Source organism: Rhinoderma darwinii, chromosome 7 (genome assembly GCF_050947455.1).
Source record: "Rhinoderma darwinii isolate aRhiDar2 chromosome 7, aRhiDar2.hap1, whole genome shotgun sequence".
Lineage (NCBI taxonomy): Eukaryota > Metazoa > Chordata > Amphibia > Anura > Rhinodermatidae > Rhinoderma > Rhinoderma darwinii.
The window spans coordinates 126,765,533-126,784,602 of record NC_134693.1 but is presented as its reverse complement, the minus strand read 5'-3'; the positions used below and the strand labels follow the sequence as shown (position 1 = coordinate 126,784,602).

The following is a 19,070-nucleotide window of genomic DNA, read 5'->3' as shown; positions in this document are numbered from 1 at the left end:
TGTGTGGAATTGCAGCTCAGTTCCATTCACTTCAATGAAGCTGAACTGCAATACCAGACACAGCCCATGGACAGGTGTGGCGCTGTTTATGGAAGCAAGGAGCCATGTTTATCTAATCCTGAACAACCCCTTTAATATCCAATTCTAGTAAAAAAAAAAAAACACCAACAAACACACACACACACACACACACCAAATAAATGGATTGGATATCAAAACTAATGCAAAGGAAAAGTGGAGTAGTTGCCCATAGCAACCAATACGGTTTCGGCTTTCATTTTCCGTAAGGACTCTGAAAAATGAGAGATGGAATCTGATTGGTTGTCATGGGCAACTACTCCACCTTTCCTTTGCACTAGTTTTGATATTTCTTCTTTAGTATCCCTAATAAAAATTCACACTTGTATTAGAAAAACCAGGAAACTCATGAATACAATCTAGTGCCGAGTTGCCCAAAAGCAACCAATCAAATCTCTGCTTTCATTTTCCAACCTGAGAAATTCCAGATGGAATTTGATAGGTTGCTATGGGCAACAGCTCTGCATTTTCTCTGGCCTAGTCTTTATACAGAAGGCCCAACATATGCACTATAGTCAATGACAGAATTCTCAGGCAATGTTATAGTTACTATTAGAATCAGCTCTCCAAAGGGAAACACAACGATCATTACATCCGGTCAGCAAATATTTAAAAGCCTACGGTAGCCGGAGTTATTTGGGGAAATTAAAGTGTAAAAGTAGAAGAAATAATAATAAAAAAAAAAAAATCTATAAAATAATAAAAAGTCCCGAAATGGTCTACGGTGGGGTAAGACTATAAAATGACCAAAATTTATAGTAAACAATGAATGCCCCCCTCAAAACTAACCATTACTGTATTGTTAACCCCGATCCAATTACCCAAACTTGTCCATGTGATATATACCCGGAGCAGAACCGGCTAATGAACAGATATGCAAACCAAAACAACCACCAAATTGGCGCCGGAGTAAATGGACTGACATCAGAATTAACCCCACAATTGTGTTCCGACTTTTAAATCTACGATGCCGCCAAATAATAGGACAGATTATGCGTACACCTAGCTCTACACCAATCAAGTCTGCAAGATCACCCCCCCCCCCCAATCTGAACAAAATACAATTACATCATGGTACCTGTGCACTAAACCCAAATGATACTTTTACTGAATGTGTTCACTAAATGCAGTCAATTGTTCCCAGTTATCAGCCATTTCAGGCTAAAGAGAGTCTGTAAAATTTTACAATGGGACAATTGACAGGAAAACTGGGAAAATCCCTGCCCCCCCCCCCCCATGATGACTATTTTCTCTGCCCTCACATCACGGAGAAGCTCCAGAAACATTTCTATACATATATGTGACGGATATATTCACGTTTGACGTGAAAAAAATTATAGGTAAAATTCACAAAACCTCCGATAGCAGTGCAATAAATGCTGGCTCAGGCCTTGCCATAAAAGTAACCCCGACCAGCGCTACTGATCACTTTGGTAAACAGTCAGCGCTTTCTGCCGGGAACCCCAAACAAGAATTATGTCTTAAAACCTGGGCAGTTCCTGCAAGGATCAGAATTCGCCAGTGTTAACAGCAAACGCAAGTCTGCATCTGCGCTTGAACTTTGGCCAAGCCACTCAAATGACATTTCAGAATAGCTTATGTGGCCCCGCTAGCGAGCGGTTAATCCCTCGTTTGCCAGATTATCTACTTTGATCAACTCTGTTCTGGGCAGATGACTTTAACACTGTGCACGTCGGAAGGAGAAAAATAGAATAAAGGAAATGAGACGCGAATATACGAAAGATGGAATGTGACACGACAAGAGAGGGATGACGAGACGCATGTATATATATATATATATATATATATATATATATATATATATAAGTATCTTGCCCGTAGTTTCCTGTTTTAGAGCAGAGCCATACCCACCTTCTGCAAACTCCATGCAGTGCCAGGCGTGCAGCCAATTCCAGGCTTGTGTTTAAAAGAGACAGCGCAGGAGGACAAAAAAAAAAACAAACAAAAAAAAAAAGAAACGCGTTTCCACCCTCCCCACAGCCCAGTGCGTGAGTGGTAAAGGCTTCCCAGCAGCTCCCATTCACATATTTTGTCAGTGCGCCGCTGCCTGCTCTCTTCCTGACAAGTCAGACCTCGCTGTCACGCTTTGGGGTCTGCTCACACACTCCTGTTCGGACTCCATTTTTTTTTTTTTTTTTGCTTATGTAACATTTGCCAGTATTGTAAAGTGAAAATCAGTCGCACAGGTTCTGGCAGATAAAGGACAAAAAAAAAAAAAAAAAAAAAAGGAGGGGGGAGGGTGGGAAGGAGGAGGAGATGAAAAACGAAAACAAGAGGCGTGTCGTCATCTTTCAAATGTAATATGCGGAGACGTGCAGCGTGCCAGGCTTTGTAAGTGAGTAACTTGGAAGAACAAGGACGGGAAGCTTAACCGTAGCAGGAAATGATCTGCTCGTGGGCAGCAGAAAGGGATTGTTTAATCTTTAACTCGCTGCCTGTCAGATTTATATTACAGGAAGCAGGAAATCACACAGGGAAACGGTAAGAATTGCAAATCTTTCTTCCGATACGTGTAGACAAGGAAGAGATACGTTAAAAAAAAATAAGAGAGAATGAAAATTTAGATATTACAAAACATCCACTATTTCCCTGCAATTAAAGGGGTATTCCGGTTTCTTTAAATAAAGGTTATTCTTTGTGTAATGAAAAATGATACAATTTCCCTATTTACATTCTATATCAATTCCTCACTGTTTTTAAGATCTCTGCTTGCTGTCATTCACTAAAAAAACCCTTCATTGTTACTTCTAGTGGATAAATATCTGTCCTGGTCATGTGATGGACACACATGCTCGTTACAGTACAGTTATCAGAGCTGCGTCTTCTAGTGAGCCGTGCACCTGTGTGATCATCAGATGATTGTGGACAAATTTGCAGCCCTTGGAAGTAAATGATACGGCTTCTATTGAATGACTGCAAGTCGAGTTATTAAAAACTGTGACGAATTGATGGAAAATGTATGTTGGAAAATTATAGAACATTTCTTTATACAAAAACCAAAATGTATTTGCTGAAAGCGGAATACCCCTTTATGGCCTAGTTCACAGGCATACAGCTGGATACGAGGTCCGAACCGTCAGGCAGGGCTCGAACTGAAGCGCTGTGCCTGGGGAAGCTCCTGATGTCACGGTCTAGGGTCTCCAGACACTACTCGCATGGCAGTCCTTATTTACCCCCCGAGACCGCAAGATCTATAAGCAACCGGAGTCCCTGGCTGCCATCTCTGCCTGGAAAAGCTACATCACTGGAGCTTTCGTTGGGTAGCCCCAGTGACGTAACTGGCCAGTCACGTCACTTGGGCTACCCTACGGGAAGCTTCGTGATGTAGCCTACCCGGGAAGTTAGCATCCAAGGACTCCGGCTGCGTTAAAGGCAGCCATGCACGCCAGGCTGTAAAAGTCTTGCTGTCACAGCGGATAGAGCCGCTGTGCGGACGGGCAGCCTCTGCTGCATCGGAAAGCTCCAGCAATAACTGCTCATATATGGACAGTTACGTCATTGGAGCTTCCCGTGACATTCACTTAATGGAGGTCCTGTGACAGATGCCGTACAATAGCATCACTCACCCATAGGCCTCCACGTTAAAAAAACGTATAGCACGCAGTTTACGATTTTTGCAGGATAGAAAAGTACACAGTCTACTACGCCATTCCATTCTTAAAAAAAAAAAGCTACATTGTCGTATACCAGCCTGACTGACACCAAAGGGGGTTAATGGAGTCCAAGGACACATTTTATGAAGAAACCAAAATATTCCAGGAGATATTCAGCACATATTAGGGATAGAAAAATATTATACATTTATTTCATTCATCTATATAAATACCATTTCCCAGGCTATTGCCCTCTTATTCATAAATACAAAAGCAGTGCAGAAATATAGAATATAAAAACCATCTATATCACCTGGCAGGTCATCTCATAACAAATAGCACAGGATGCAACAATCTATATGTGAGAAAAGAATCTTATACGACAGATTCAGATCAAAGAAAATGGCCCATTGTATGCATAATGTGGTACAAGTAAAGTGGGAAAGTCCCGACTTCCCTGGCGTACGCGTTAAACGTTGGGCAAAAACGCAGTGTGAACTGAGACGTATAGACAAGAACATCTCCTATACTTACAGTCGTAAGGCAAAGTAAGTGAACCCTTTGGCATTACCTGAATTTCTGAATTATCCAAGTCAGAATTATAGACAAACAATATAACTAAACAGTTGTACAGTTCACGTAGCACATTGAGTAACCATCATCAGTGCAGGGAGAATAAAGTAAGTGAACCCTTACATTTAATAACCTATAGATCCCCCTTTAGCAGAAATCCCCTCCACCAAACGTTTCCTGTAGCGGCAAATAAGATTTGTACAAAGTTGAGAAGGAATTTTGGACCATTCCTTTCTGCAAATTTTTCAGTTCATCAATATTTCTTTGATGCTTTGTGTACACAGGCCTCTTCAGGTCACACCACAACATTAACATAGGGATTAACCCCTTCCAGTCATAGCCGGGGGGGGGGGGGGGGGGGAAGAGAGAGTATGGAGCGTGCTCACAGGCTAAGCCCGCTCCATACTACGTGGGTGTCTGTATATTACAGCCAACACTTCACTGTAACAAGCGGGATCCCAGTCGTTTAACCCCTCAGATGTTGCAGGCAATGGCGACCCTGGCATCACAGCCGTTAGAATGAGGAGGCGGTACCATCTGACGGCCCATTACCCCTCCACCTGCGCAAGGCGATCACAGGATGCCAATGGTTCTCATGGCAGCCTGGGGGCCTAATGTCTGCCATCTTTGTGCTCCTATTAAACGATATACTGCTATACATTAGGCCTGAAGACCTCGCTGCAGGAAAATTGTCCCGTACTGTAATCAGGTTTTCAGTACGGGACAGTAGGGACAGAGCGTCATACATAACTACAATGCTAGGAGCCCGGCTCCCTGCACTGTGTTATGTCCGGGAAATGCGGAAGACATGCGGTCCGCATATCACGGGCTGAACAGGGTCGTGTGCATGGGGCTGAAGGAACTTTACTGTCCGCAAATACGGATCCTCAAATACAGATGCACACATGTAGCCGTCCGCAATTGCGGAAGCACCCATAGACGTCTAGGGGCGAATTGCGATTGCGGACAATAGGAGATGTTCTATATTTTGCGGATCAATCCTACGGCCCGGACAAACATCTGTAAATATACGGAATTGTGTCCGTGGCCTATAGAAATTAATGGGTCCGCAATTTCATCCGTAATTACCTGATCCGTAATACGGATAAAAACTACGGTTGTGTGCATGGGACCTAAAGCTGTAATAATTGGCAAACAGTCTGGTTGTAGTGAAGATGTTTTAGCTGATAAAAAACACATTTTGCTCAAAAGATTGGTCATAAAATATACACAAAAAAAACACAAACCTCCTAATTTCCCTCTAGATTTTTACATTGTTATTACAATACTGGAGATCTTTACCAGCAAGTAAACCGCTGCATGAAATATACAGCATATAAATACAATCCAGGATACATGTCCGTGTATAATGTCCTCTTCTACTGCCAATCTGATGGTAAAGGGATTGCCTGCTGGTCACCTGCCATTAGTACAGTCAGCACCTCTGGCAGCGGACTATAGGGAGGAAAGATTATGAAGGGTTACGCGTGTGACAGCCAAGGTGCAGATTTACAAAGATAAGCAGCCAATACTATTTAAAAGATTTTTGACACTTCTGGGACCCGGTAGCCAGTATTACATTTCCCTGCAGCAGTGCCACAAGGGAATGTAAGCATTAAATACTTCCCATTGTAATCACTAGGCCATACATGTAACACACACATATATAAACCAAAAAAAGGTCTCGACATAACCAATCAATCATTACAGACACAAAAAGTCCATAAATATTCTTTATTAAGCCACAATTGTGGACCCCCCCAGAAACTATATATATATATAATACATATACACATACAAAAAATACATTTAAAACACAATTAAAAATGATACTTCTGAGACCATAAGCTGAACACCATAAATGCCGTATAAACTCACAATATTACAGAAAAGCGTATGGTAACACAATCCGAGATATCCATATGAAAAGTGCGCAGCTTACACTTTTAAGTCTGGACAGTACAAAAATCATGGAGAGTAGAAATTACTTAAATGACGGTACCTGTAGCTGGCATTTTGGCTGCTCATGGACTTCAAGGAAAAACACCTCAACGCGCGTTTCGTACCCTTTGTCAGGAGATGATGGGTAAAGTGAAGAACGGGGTTTTTAATGTAAATCCATTATGACTACGACCAACGGCGCATAGCGATTAACAGAGCCAGCACGCATGTGCTATACATGTAATACACACATTTTAAATCCTCCAGAGTGAATGACGCTCTTTGTAACTGCTCACCACTCGAAGGCTTTGTTCACACAGTGCAGATTTGCTGAAGATGTATTTTTTTAAGCTAAAACTCGGAACAGAACCTTAACAGAAGAAATATATAAAGGAAGGCCTTACAGGGTCTTCTCTGCTGGATCCAATTCTGGTTTTGGCTTAAAGGGTAACTAGACTTTCAACAAACTTCCGACATGTCATAGTGACGTCAGAAGTCTTGATCGGTGGGGGTCTGAGCATTGAGACCCCCCCGATCGCTAGAACGAAGCAGAACCGCTCAGGTGAGTGCTGACCCGCTTCATTTCCGATTGGCTTTTCTCGGAAAGCCGCCGTAACGGTGCATAGACTTTCTATGGAGTCCGTACACCAATTGCTTGGCTTTCCGAGAATAGCCAATCAGAAACCAAGTGGCTGAGCGCTCACCCAAGCGCTTCTGCATCTTCCTTCCTTCTGATCGGTGGGGCTCTCAGTGCTCAGATCCACACCGATCAAAAGGTCTGACATGTCACTATGACATGTAGATGGGGATGTGCAAGCTATGCCGTTTTCTTCTTCATGGTCGGAAATCACATAATTCAGCCGCAACACAGAACAGTAGAACGGAGTTTTGGGGGACCCCGTCCTAGAGATAAGTGCAGGTCCCAGAGCTGGGACCCGCATCTATCTGACATATCCTGTGGAGATGTAATAAATGTGCCTGATGGGAAAACCCCTTTAACGAGTTAATAACATGACTTTATATGTAATAATCATATCTGGCTTTGGAATTTGTTCGCTATTAAACTGGCTTCTCTTGCTCCTTTGAACATTGACCACGCCTCGGCCAACATTTCCACACCTCCTGTCCTGTCTGCTAATGACTAGCAGATACCCGTTTACGCGCAGAGATGTACCCCCAACAAACAATCATTTTTAGACCATCATTAACGATTCGATCAACGACAAACAAGCAATCTCATGCTGATCATGCAATCCCTGCACAGGATTATGCTGGCCAATGTTTGCGAAATGTAGTCGACATTACGAAAATTGACACTATAAATTGCCCCACGAAAAAGGTCCCCGAGTCTCAACGCAACGATTTGTGGTTTAAGCTTCATCTTGTAAATTTGACATTTATCTTATTAAAGTTGTACTAATATTTCAGCATTAAAATGTCTGTGTATACCTCAGCAATAAAATGTCTGTATACCTAGGAACATAAGATTGTCGGGGTGTATACACTACTAGGATTGAATGAGGGATCCATGTATATTGTGTTGGAAGCTGCAATCTGGCTGGTTGCAAACAATTTCATAAATGCCTGTGAATGTTTGCAGCGATAAAAGGACAGCAGAGCAGCTGTCAGCGGGCGGTTTAATGATCCTATCAGAGCACAAGTTACACGAGCGGCAGAGAAGTATCTAGCAACACATCTCTGTGGTCAGAAGGGAGGTCAGGAGCATCGCTCGGAGCCGTACACTGCTCTTCTAGTGACAACAATAAGAACCTGCTGTACAGCTGCCAATATCTGCGCCCACGGAGACCTTCCAGCTGTGCAGGGACTTTAAGCATCAACGCTCTGCATCACTCACACCGGCACAGTCTAGAGCAATTGCAGGTTAAATAATCCATGTTAGGCCTCGTTCACATCTGCATAGCCAGTTGCGATAGGGTCCTTTTACTCCGGACAATTTTAGCCGTAACAATGTGCGCCGATCAAAGAGGCGGCTCGTGGATCGGCGCTCCTTTCACAAGGAGCTATGATCAGTAATGTCTGGGGACAAGCGAGCATTACTACGATCGCTCCTACCCACGCATTTCCATCATGTCGGCAGCACGTCTCCCGGTTTACATGCTGCGCTATTGTTTCCGGTAAAACCGCAGACACCCTGACAGAAATCCATTGAAATCAATCGGTTCTGTCAGCCGCTGGTGGTGTCCGGTTTTCTCTTGTTCTGCTCCAATGACGGAGTAGAACAGAAAGCCACGACGCAGGTGTGAACAAGGTCTTACCGGGCTTCTCAGGACTTAATAAATTGGTCTACAAACAACAGAGCACTAGGTGTGTGGTGAAAACGTGGTCCAATACGTGGTTCGGATGCGCATTTGAGGTAGAACTTTCTGATAATGGGTTCACAACACTTTGACGCAGGATAAATATTTGTCTTCTCACTGAGGTTCTGCAGCAGCTGGGGCACCATTCTATACACTATAAAGGGCTTCTGCCAGGTACTCCAGTTTTGTCCCACACCCCAAAAAGATACTGATAGGCTCATTGGATTCCTAATAAATTGACCCTGGCATATATATATATATTTATTTATTAGAGATGGGAATGATGTGAGTGATGACAACCTCTGAACAGCGCTGTGGAATATCTTGGCGCTATATAAGCAATGGGAAATACCTACATATGGGACACTCCAACTGCTGCAGAACCTCTTTCAAATATGCAAGAGGAAGTTCCAGGACCTCTTCTGTGACATGAAACTAAGAGAATATACGGCCTGTCTCAGCAATGTCTTAGCACGGCTGACTCTGCGGCGTATACATGTCAGGTATTAGGTTTATACGTGAAGTCTGCTGGTTAAGAGCTGTTGGAATTTACTACAGAAAAATAGCAAATATTCTACTATCTTCTTATCCATGGTAATAAAAACAGCAGCATTGCTACAGCGTGAAGTCATCATAAGAGGCTGGGGAGATAGAGGGAAGCCGGGGGACACTATATTAAAGATAATGGTGTTTTTTCCATCCTGATCAATATAATGAGTCACTCTCCTTCCTGTCACTTTCATTCACACACAAGGCAGATAAGACGTTTCACAATCGCGGTCAGGATCGCTTACAATTTTTAAAGCAAATGTTTATATGTTGAGCACATAATTGCTGCGAGCTCCCCCTGCTGGTCACTTTTGGCAGCACAGCTTCACCATAACAGGTGCAACAGGAAGAGCTTCACCAGCTCACGGTAATGGAGTACTGAGGATAAGGACACACGTAGCAGCGCTAGACCGGCATATGCGCCTATTTCTGGGACGGCAATGCATTCTCTACATCTACAGTTAAGATCTTGTAACACAAGGGTTAGCAACCTTTGGCACTTCTGCTGTTGTGACACTACAACTTCCAGCATGCCCATTCACAACAGCTGGAGAACCGAAGCTTTCTGACACCTGTGTCACCGCTAACTATGGCCTTTGAAGGCGAGCGTAATTGGGGACCAGCTATATTTTCCAAAAATAGGGGTAATCGTGCTATTAAAATTCCTCTCTGAAGCCAAGGCCTTAATAAAAGACTGACTGGAGACCTTCATTCCATCACTTAGCTACAAACTGGACCAGCGAGTGTGAGGAAAATATGTTGCCCACGTCGTCTTAATATTTATTGGCAAACGATCACTTAACTAAAACGTCAATATTTTGTTAAGATTAATTTAAGGCAAAACTAAAAATGACAAAATCAAAAAGAGAAAATTGTGCTGGACCGTGGCCGGGGTACGGGAAGACCGAATGCAAAAATAGTTAGGACCGTGGTCCTGTTCTTACCCTGTATCTATCCCGGCATGCCAAAAATGGTTGAAGAATCGCCCTGCTCATCAAAGCTTTACAGAACTGTGTCAGTATTAAAGGGCAACTAAACTGTCAGAAGAGAAAGTCTATGAGCCCGTACACCAATTGCTGGGCTTTCCGAGAAAAGACAAATCAGAAACGAAGTTGCTCAGCGCTCACCCCAGCGCTTCCACCTCTTTGTTTAATTGATCTGTGGGGGTCTCAGTGCTCTGACCCTCACCAAATATAACTTCTGACATGTTGGAAGTTTTTTGAAAGTTTAGTTACCCTTTAAAATTGTGATCTATAACACAGTGCTGTGAAAAATTATTTGCCCCCTTCCCAATTTCTTCTCCCCCCCCACTCCATTCAATGTCCTGCGTTGGAGCCTGTTCTGATAATCGTTGGGGGTCTCAGCAGTGGGGCCCCTCGCTATCAGACAATTATCCCCTATCCTGTGGATAATGGATAATTGTCGATTCTGGGAATAGCCCTTTAAAGATTTGCTGAAAATAACAACTAAAATAGCAGTTTGTGTTAAAATCCTCAGTGTATTTTCATGCGAGGCCGTCACCGAGAAGCTTTAGAAATCATTAAAGGGATGAACAAAATGTGCCATCTTTAATCCTGATTTAACAGCGTTATTAAGTCATAGTTAAGCACTTACCATAATGTGATTGAAATGCTTGCGGCTTTATGACCTGATTACATTGGTTACATACAACCAGATAGAACTCATCGTAGGCCGGGCACAGTCCAAATATTGGCATGTCTGAAAAACACAGAATGGGCGCGCGTTACATGATCGATCAAATAGGAAACAGCTGCTGCAGAATTAGACGTGATCTTCAAGAGAAAGTTCCATATGAAGTATCCAGCAAACCTGACCCCGGGGGGCCATAGATGCCCACGCTTCTTCATATAGAGGTGGCTCCTACACGTGACAGGAAGACGTAATAATAAAACAATCAATAATGACTAATCTGTACGACCTGTAGAACATTTTACACGCCAGATCTGATGACCTAGAACTTTGGCTGCCAGGAAACAGGACAGCGACAAGACTCAGCTTGTTAAAGGGACGCCAGCGCCTAAACGAAGAAGATAAAAATATCTTTCATCTCACTCTGCTAAACCCGGCTTTTCTAGCTCTGCCTGTTGGTTTAGGCCGCCCATACATTCTAGCGGGCCAAACACCGCATGGCAGAACCGTACGTACGCGGGCAGCGTGTATTATTGCTGTTCTCCGATTGTTTTTGACAACGACCTTAGATCTTCTACTGTGTCCGGGAGTTTCAAGTTCAACCTCTTCCCATCTAATGTAACATTTCACAGTAAAGACGCATTTCACGTTGCTATAAGGCTGCATGCACACGTTGTGTATTTTGCTGCGGAAAATACGCAGTGAAACCGCAAGAAATTCGCAGCAAAAAAACCGCACCTGAAGGTGTATTTTTTGATGCGATTTTTTTGGTGCGGTTTTTGTTAAGTATTGCTGCGTAAATTGCGGTGTTTTCATGCTGCGTATAGATCTTCATAAAAAGGGAGATAGAATTTGCCAGCGGAATCGTGGAAGAAATTGAAAAGCTGCGGTTTCGAAAACACGCACCGCAAATCAATTTACGTCCCGAAAAATACAGCAGCGTGGACATGAGATTCCCTGGAATCTCATAGACTATGCTGGTACGGTATTATGCTGCGGTTTTACCGCACGCAAATACGCACCGTGTGTATTGACCCTTTAAAGGGCTACTCCAGTTTCAGCAAATAAACGCTACTTTTTTTAATTTATAATGAATAGCGCTACAATGCTCCAATATGCTTTTTGCATCAATTTCTCACGGTTTTCAGAATCTTTGCTCGGTACAGTTATCAGAAGTTTAGTAACGTGCCCAGCACCCGTGTGTCTATCACATGACCATCAACATTTATTTATTTTATCACCTGGGGATAAAATGACAGCAAGCAGAGATCTTAAAAAAACCTGTGAGGAATTGATACAAAATGTATAAAAAAATTTTTTTTTACTTTATTTACTCTGGAATACCCCTTCAAAGGGGTTATTCGGGGAAGTGAAACATTTTCTCAGGAGCTGCAAATAAAATAAATAAAACAAAAAAGCAATACTTACCTATCCTTGTCCCCGGTGATGTCGCTCCGGCGGCAGCCTCAGTGCTTGTTTACATTCACCTAGCACGTGACCGCTGCAGCAATTTGCCAGAAATACGATACATCACCAGAGAGCCCGCTAAGTCCACTGATTGGCTGCAGCGGTTACATGCATGTAAACAAGCGCTGGGAGTGCCGCCTGAGGGACAGCACTGGTATGAGGAGGCAAGGATTGGTAAGCACTGCTTTTTTGTTTTATTTAATTTGTAGACCCTAAGAAAAAATTATCACTTCCCGGGTACTTTGAGTACATAAGAGTATATTCACATGCAGCGTTAAGGCCTCACGCACACGGCCGACAGCCGCATTTTCGTGCCATGCTCCCATACAAAGTATGGGAGCACGGCCCGTAAAAAACGGAAAGTAGGACATGCTCCATAATGCCCGGCACGGATACGGAAAGGTGTCCGCGGCCAATAGAACCGGACGGGTCCGTAATTGTAGACTGTATTGCGGTCCGCAATTACGGAGATTTTTTTACGGTTGTGTGCATGGGGCCTAATACAGCGTTACAAAGCAGTATCATTAGTTCCTATTGTATTTAGAGCAAAAAAAAACAACAATACACAAAAGTTTTGTTTTGCGGTAATTGCGGCTTTCTGTCACAAGATTGACCCCTACAGCTGTAAAAAGTTTGGGGTGCCATTAAAATAAACTCACGCTGTATGTACGGCCCCTCCAGGACGGGCCAGTCAAATGGATCTACAAGGTGTCAGAAATTTCCCTTATGTGCCAGAAGGAGTCGCAGCTGTGATGCCGGGGGTTCCTCTTGGCCAGACACGCCGAGAGACATTGCAAAGAGAATACAGGGCACGCAGGTGCAATAGCTGCACCACTTTCTAAGGCTGGAATCACACACCGCATTTTGCTATGTTTTTGCGCATTTTTGGAGGAGTTTTTAATGGCTTTTTATGCCGTTTTTAGTGCAGCCAGATGTTACATTAAAAGTCGATCGTTTTTCCCATAGGCTTCACTATAGGTCTTCAAAGACGGCAGAAAAAAAAAGCATGTACAAAATGACACTAAGGCAAAATCACACACGCAGTTTTGGGCTCAGTTTTTTTTTTAGACCAAGCCAGAAGTGGATCAAAAAGGAAGGAAAGGTATAAAAGAAAAACTGACGCATCCCCGTTTTTTTGTGCCCACTCCTATTTGCCTAAAAAAAACGGAGCCAAAAATCGCATCAAACCCGTGTGTGTGATCCCAGCCTAAATAAAAAACACCATAAAAAAAACACGGCTACATTTTGCAAAACGCTGGCATTTTAACGTGCATTTTTTTATGCAGCTTAAAATGTCAGAAAAAAAAAGGTGTGAAAAAGGCCTAAAGAGAATCTTACGAGTCTACACGTGACAAACTTTCTGCCACGGATTCCACCCTATGCATTGCAAATTGAAATCTGGACTGAAATTTAGAAGCGTGCCCTCAATTTCTCACAGACTACTTACGCTATCTGTGGATGTTTACGCTCGTCTAGTACTGTAAATTGCTTTAGAAATCTGCAGCGTATGAATTCGCCCTATAGATGCTCTTTCTAAATCACTAAGGCCTTATTCACACGAGTGTATTTCACGTCCGTCTTACGTGCGTTAAAACAACGGACGTCACACGGACCTATGCGATCCAATGGGGCCATTCAGACGTGTCCGCTGCGTGAAACTCGCTGCATGTCCTATTTGTGTTTTTTTTGCGCATCACGCACCCGTTGAGGTCAATGGGTGCGTGAAATAAAAAAACGGACAGCACTCTGACATCATCCGTGTGCTGTCCGTGTTTTTCACGCACCAGTTGTTAAAGAAATGATGAGGAAAAATAAAACACCACCTTCAGTTTTTTTTGCGGACGTAAAAAACACGTGACATAAGGATGACATACGCGCGTAAAAACCGCAGATGCGCACCGCACATGGATGCCACACGAACTGCAACGCAGAAAAAAACGCAGCGTTTTTTTACGAGCGCAAAACGGACACGTTCGTGTGAATAAGGCCTTAAATGTTGTCCCCTGAAATAAATACGCAGCGGGTCTGATTAGCTCGTCAGCAAGGCCCGGTACACCTTCGAAAGACATTTTAAAAAACGTGTATCAGTGTGTTTGTTTGGTGCACCTTTGTAATTATATTTTGTTAAAAAATATTTGTACTTTTTGAGATACAGCTGCTTTGTATCTTGTATATAGAGCAGCTGTATCTTGCACTGTATCCGTCAGGTCAGCGGCACTGACGGGTTCAGTGTCAGCGGGTCCTGCATTTTTCGGACACGCAGGACCGAGCGGTAATCGATCACAACTTAGATGATAAAACCGGTTCACCTTTGTCCACGTGAATGGATGTATGGAGCGATGAGACACCAGTTTGCTATGGATCACACATTTACAGCAGCCCGTGATACCGTGGAGTGTGGCCCAAGCGCTGCTATAAGGGATATGTCTTGCAAAAAGAGACCCATGGCAAACATCAAATGGGGCTCCTTGATTGACACCACTATCCATTACCACCTGAGACAGGTGGTGGTGATGGGTTAATGGCTAACTTTGTAGGGCCTGAGGAAAGGTGATTCTTACACAGGTTCTCAACACCAATTAAAATAATGGATGAAGCCCACCTGGGCTGGGCCCCCTCTCCTCAGGGGCCCATAGCAGATGCATGTTCTGCCTCAAAAGTATTGATCTGGTCTATAGATAATGTCCAATAGATGAATTCAGGACCCTTAGGCTGGCCATACCCTTCGAGATAGCGGTCGGCCGACATCTAATCCCTCTGACTCCCTCATACTTATACACTCTTGGCTCGGCCGAGCGTGCATGAGCTTTCAATAGGGAAACAAAAGGATCAAGCAAGTTGAAATTCAACAGCCAGATCCTTCTCTACCATTGAGGGAGAGTCGGGACACCGCGATGCACATTAGATGATCGACCGGTCCCACAGACATCAGCGGGTTTGGCCGACATACATCTAATGTATATGGCCCCCTATAGATCAGAGGATGTAAAGCAGACCACAGATATGTTATCAGTGTCTACTAAGCATGCGGTGACAGGATAAGCGCTCAACCGTTGTTTTCTTCAGTGTCCTATCCATTTTTTGGTTACCTGGCATACTGAGCCACTCATTTCCATGGCGCCATGCACACATTCATTTATTTTTGCGGATCCGTGTGTCCGTTTGAAAAATAATATAACATGTCCTATTCTTGTCCGTGTTTGCGGTCTCACCCATTCTAGTGTATGGGTCCGCAAAAAAAACGGACAGCACACGGAAGACACTAGGATCCATGTTTTGCGTTATGCAAAACGGAAACGGTCGTGTGCCTGATGCCTTAGATAGATTGCCCAGGTATATACTCCAGATTGATTTCTACTTTTACCACGGATGTGGAGCCAATGGCTGAAGACCTTTATGTTATGTCTATGGCCCATGATATTGAGTTGTCCTTCTCTGTAATGTTTTTAAAAATTCTATTCGGCCATTTCTTAGATTTAGACTTTTCTGTGGAGAGTGTGAGCACCAATATGGCGGATATTACAGCTCCCATAAGGGGTCGTCACCCAACTTTCCCACAATCTTCTATGAAAATATTAGACACGTTCTACAGTGACAATGGAATGGGGGATGTATCACTGGTAACTAGGTACATTTTGGAAAGCGAAGCATCCCTCTGACGTCCCGCAGCCCGGCCTCCTGGGATGACGTTTCATCACATGTGACCTCTGCAGCCAGTGACAGGCACACGGGATGAAACGGCATTCCTGGAAGCCGGGCTGGACGCAGAAGTAGAGAGTTCTAGGTAAGTATGAGATTTTTTTTCTCCTAGTTGTGATCTTTGCAGTGGATTCGCAGTTTTTCTGCAGCAAAAATCGCAACAACTGCTATTTGTTGTGGGTTTTACCTTCGCATTGAATTCAATGGGGGAAAAGCAGCGATTCTGCAACATAAATTGACATGGATTAAAAAAAAACGCGCCGCAGGTCAATTTATGAACGTTTTTTTTTTGGCAGGTTTTTTTATGCAGCGTGTGGATGAGATTTGTTAAAACTCTCATTCACTCTGCTGCTACGGTTATACACTGCGGATTTTCCACAATGAAATCCCTTAGGCTATGTTCACACACAGTTTTTTGATGAGTTTTTTGACGCGGAAAAAAAAAGGCCCAAAAATGCCTCCCATTGCCAAATGCCTCGCGGGAGAAAGAAGGGACATGCCCCATCTTCGGATTTTGAGACAGAAATTCCGCCTGCAAAAAAAACTCAGTGTGAACATAGCCTTATGGAAAATCTGCAGTATTTATGCTACGTGTGAACCCGGCCTTAAAGAACAACTGCACGGGGAGGGGAGGAAATATATTGCTACATATCTATGTATATAAGACTGCATATGCCAATATTGGGAATATAGTGGGAAATTGGGAATATGCAATTATGTACTTATACCGCACGCAGGTATTGATCCGGACCCAGCAGGTAAGATCGGTTATTTCACACGCCAACACTGAGCTGTGTGTGCAGGAACGCCTACTCTGACCTACATGTGCAACAGCTGCAAGGTTCACACACTGACGGCTCCATGAATGGGGGGCAGGGAAATTGTCGGCATTCCCACACTCAGGGCAGGCAGCGGTCCTCTCTATAATGACTTCCTACAATGGGTGACGCTTTGTCAACACAAACAATGGGATCAATCCGTAGGCGATAGACACTGCACAAGTCCTAATTGCATGTCCAAGACAACTACAACCCCCATGCGATTTCCACATATCAAGTAATCTGGAACATAAATGCATCTTAACCACATAAAAGAAGACCAATAAAGCGGTAAAACGTCGTCTACAACACCCAGATCGTGTCTTACAGACGCCACGTATTCTGTGATCCTGCTAATATGGGACGGCTGGTAATCCGGCTGATAACACATAGAAAGCCTGAGATGATTTGTATTGTAATTAAACATTAACCCCTTGCCACCGAAACAATGTGACATTTTTGTTTTGTCCTCATCGCCTTTCCAAATGTCCTAACTTTTTTATTTTTCCGTTGACGTAGCCGTACGAGGGGTTGTTTTTTGGAGAGCGAGTTCTATTTTTTTTAATGACTATTTAATGCATCATATAATATACTGGGAAACTGGAAAAAAATAACCTTTGCGGGGGGAAATGGGCAAAAAAATGAATAATGATTTCATGTTTTTTTTGGGTTTACAATATTCTGGCGTTCACGGTGCGATAAAAGCTACAGGTTAACTTTATTTTGCAGGTCAATACGGCGATCCCAGAATTACATTGATTTTTTTATGATGTACGATTTCAAACTATTTGTTAGAAAAATAATTGTGTCGTTATAGTCTAAGACTCTGTTCACATCTGTGTAGTCGACTACGCTATTACTTCGGGCAAAACGGCGGGTCCGGTGCACAATAGACACAAATGGAAACCATGGGCACCGGATCTGTCACCGTTAAAATCAATGGTGATGGAAACGGAAACCAGTCAGTTCGTGTCTGTTCAGGGTCCCGTTCTGATGGAAACCTCTGACGGAACGTCAGAACGGGACCCCAACGCAGATGTGAACGAAGCCTAAGGCTGCATGTAAACGCAGCGTATTTCCTGAATTTCATGTCCGTGTGCCAGTGTGCGCTGCGTATGGCATGCGTTTTTTCACGTACCCACCCACTTCAATGGGTGCCCACGTCCGCAAAAACGCAGCAATACAGGACATGCATTGAGTTTCACGCAACGGACACTCGCTGCGTGAAAACTCCCGTGTGAATAGCCCCATTGCAATTAATGGGCCAGTGTGCTGTCAGTTATTTCAACGGACAGCACATGGACGAAGATTACGCTAGTCTGAATGAGCACTAAGACCGGGTACCCAGGTAGGGTAAATGCTGTGGAATTTCCGCAACTGTATTGTGTGCGGAAATCTCGCAGGATTTACAGTAGCAGCAAAGTGGATGAGATTTTGAAAAAATACAGCGTAAACTAATTTTATTACGCAGCATATCAATTTATGCTGCGAATTTGTTGATTTTTTGTTGCAGGTTTTCCCCGTTGAATTTAATGAGGATGCAAAACACGCAGCAGAAAGCCAAGTATTGTGCCCTTTGCGGCAGAATCGCAGCGATTACGCCGCAAAAAAAAAAATCACAACTCCGGAAAATAAAGAAAAATTATACCCAGAACTTGCTCCTTTTTCCTGGGATGACATTTCATCCCATGTGACTGCTGCAGCGTCATCTTAGGAGGCCGGACGACGCGCGGAGAAGAGGGAGGGGGCAAGTACGAACGCTTTCTTTTCCCCTCACAGCGGTGCTTTTCGTAGCGGATATTCAGTTAGAAAAACAAATGGAATGTACTGCGGGTTCCAGGTCGGATACGCCGTGTGATTTTTAAGCAGCGTATCCGACCCGTGGGAACCCGACCAAAGGGTTACAACTTTTTTATTTTTCAGTGGACGAAGCGGTGTGAGAGCATTTTCTTTGTGGTGTGGCTGTAGTTTTTATTGGTACGGTTTTTGAGTACATGTGACTTTTTGATAAAAAAAACCTGCAATAACAAGTTAAGAGCTGCTTTTTTTTTTACGCCGTTCTTTCTGCTGGTTTAATAATGTTATATTAGAATATTTCTGACTTTTACGGAAGCGGCGATACCAATTATGACTGAGGAACATGATGGGGTTAATTACTATTAATGTGACGCACACGCGGGTTAAAAATTCATCACACCACGCGCCTCACATCAGAAAATGAAAGCACTTTTTTTTATTATTATCATTGTTGGCAAAGTATCGTTTTGGTATTGAGTATCGCAATATTACACGAAGTACCGGTATCATAGTCCAAATTCTGGTATCGTGATAACCCTAGTCCACTGTGTTATATCAAGTCCAGA

At 43.4% G+C, this 19,070-nt stretch overlaps 1 protein-coding gene across 10 annotated transcripts in view; it reads right to left on the bottom strand.

The window, feature by feature from the left end:
* ATXN7 (ataxin 7) overlaps window positions 1-19,070 on the bottom strand; it is a 95,900-nt gene that overhangs the window by 27,557 nt on the left and 49,273 nt on the right. For 7 of the 10 annotated variants that reach the window (XR_012850047.1, XM_075833979.1, XM_075833984.1 and 4 more), the window contains one exon: window positions 10,688-10,792. The exons of 1 other annotated variant lie outside the window; for it this stretch is intronic. Coding sequence is in view for 8 of the 9 variants with exons in the window: in XM_075833979.1 (XP_075690094.1) it covers window positions 10,688-10,792 (105 nt within the window). In the remaining variant the exon portion in view is untranslated. Of the gene's footprint in view, window positions 1-5,567; window positions 5,721-6,267; window positions 6,333-10,687; window positions 10,793-19,070 lie in introns of those variants that run through there. 2 more of the 10 variants (XM_075833987.1, XM_075833985.1) reach the window with 2 other exon arrangements.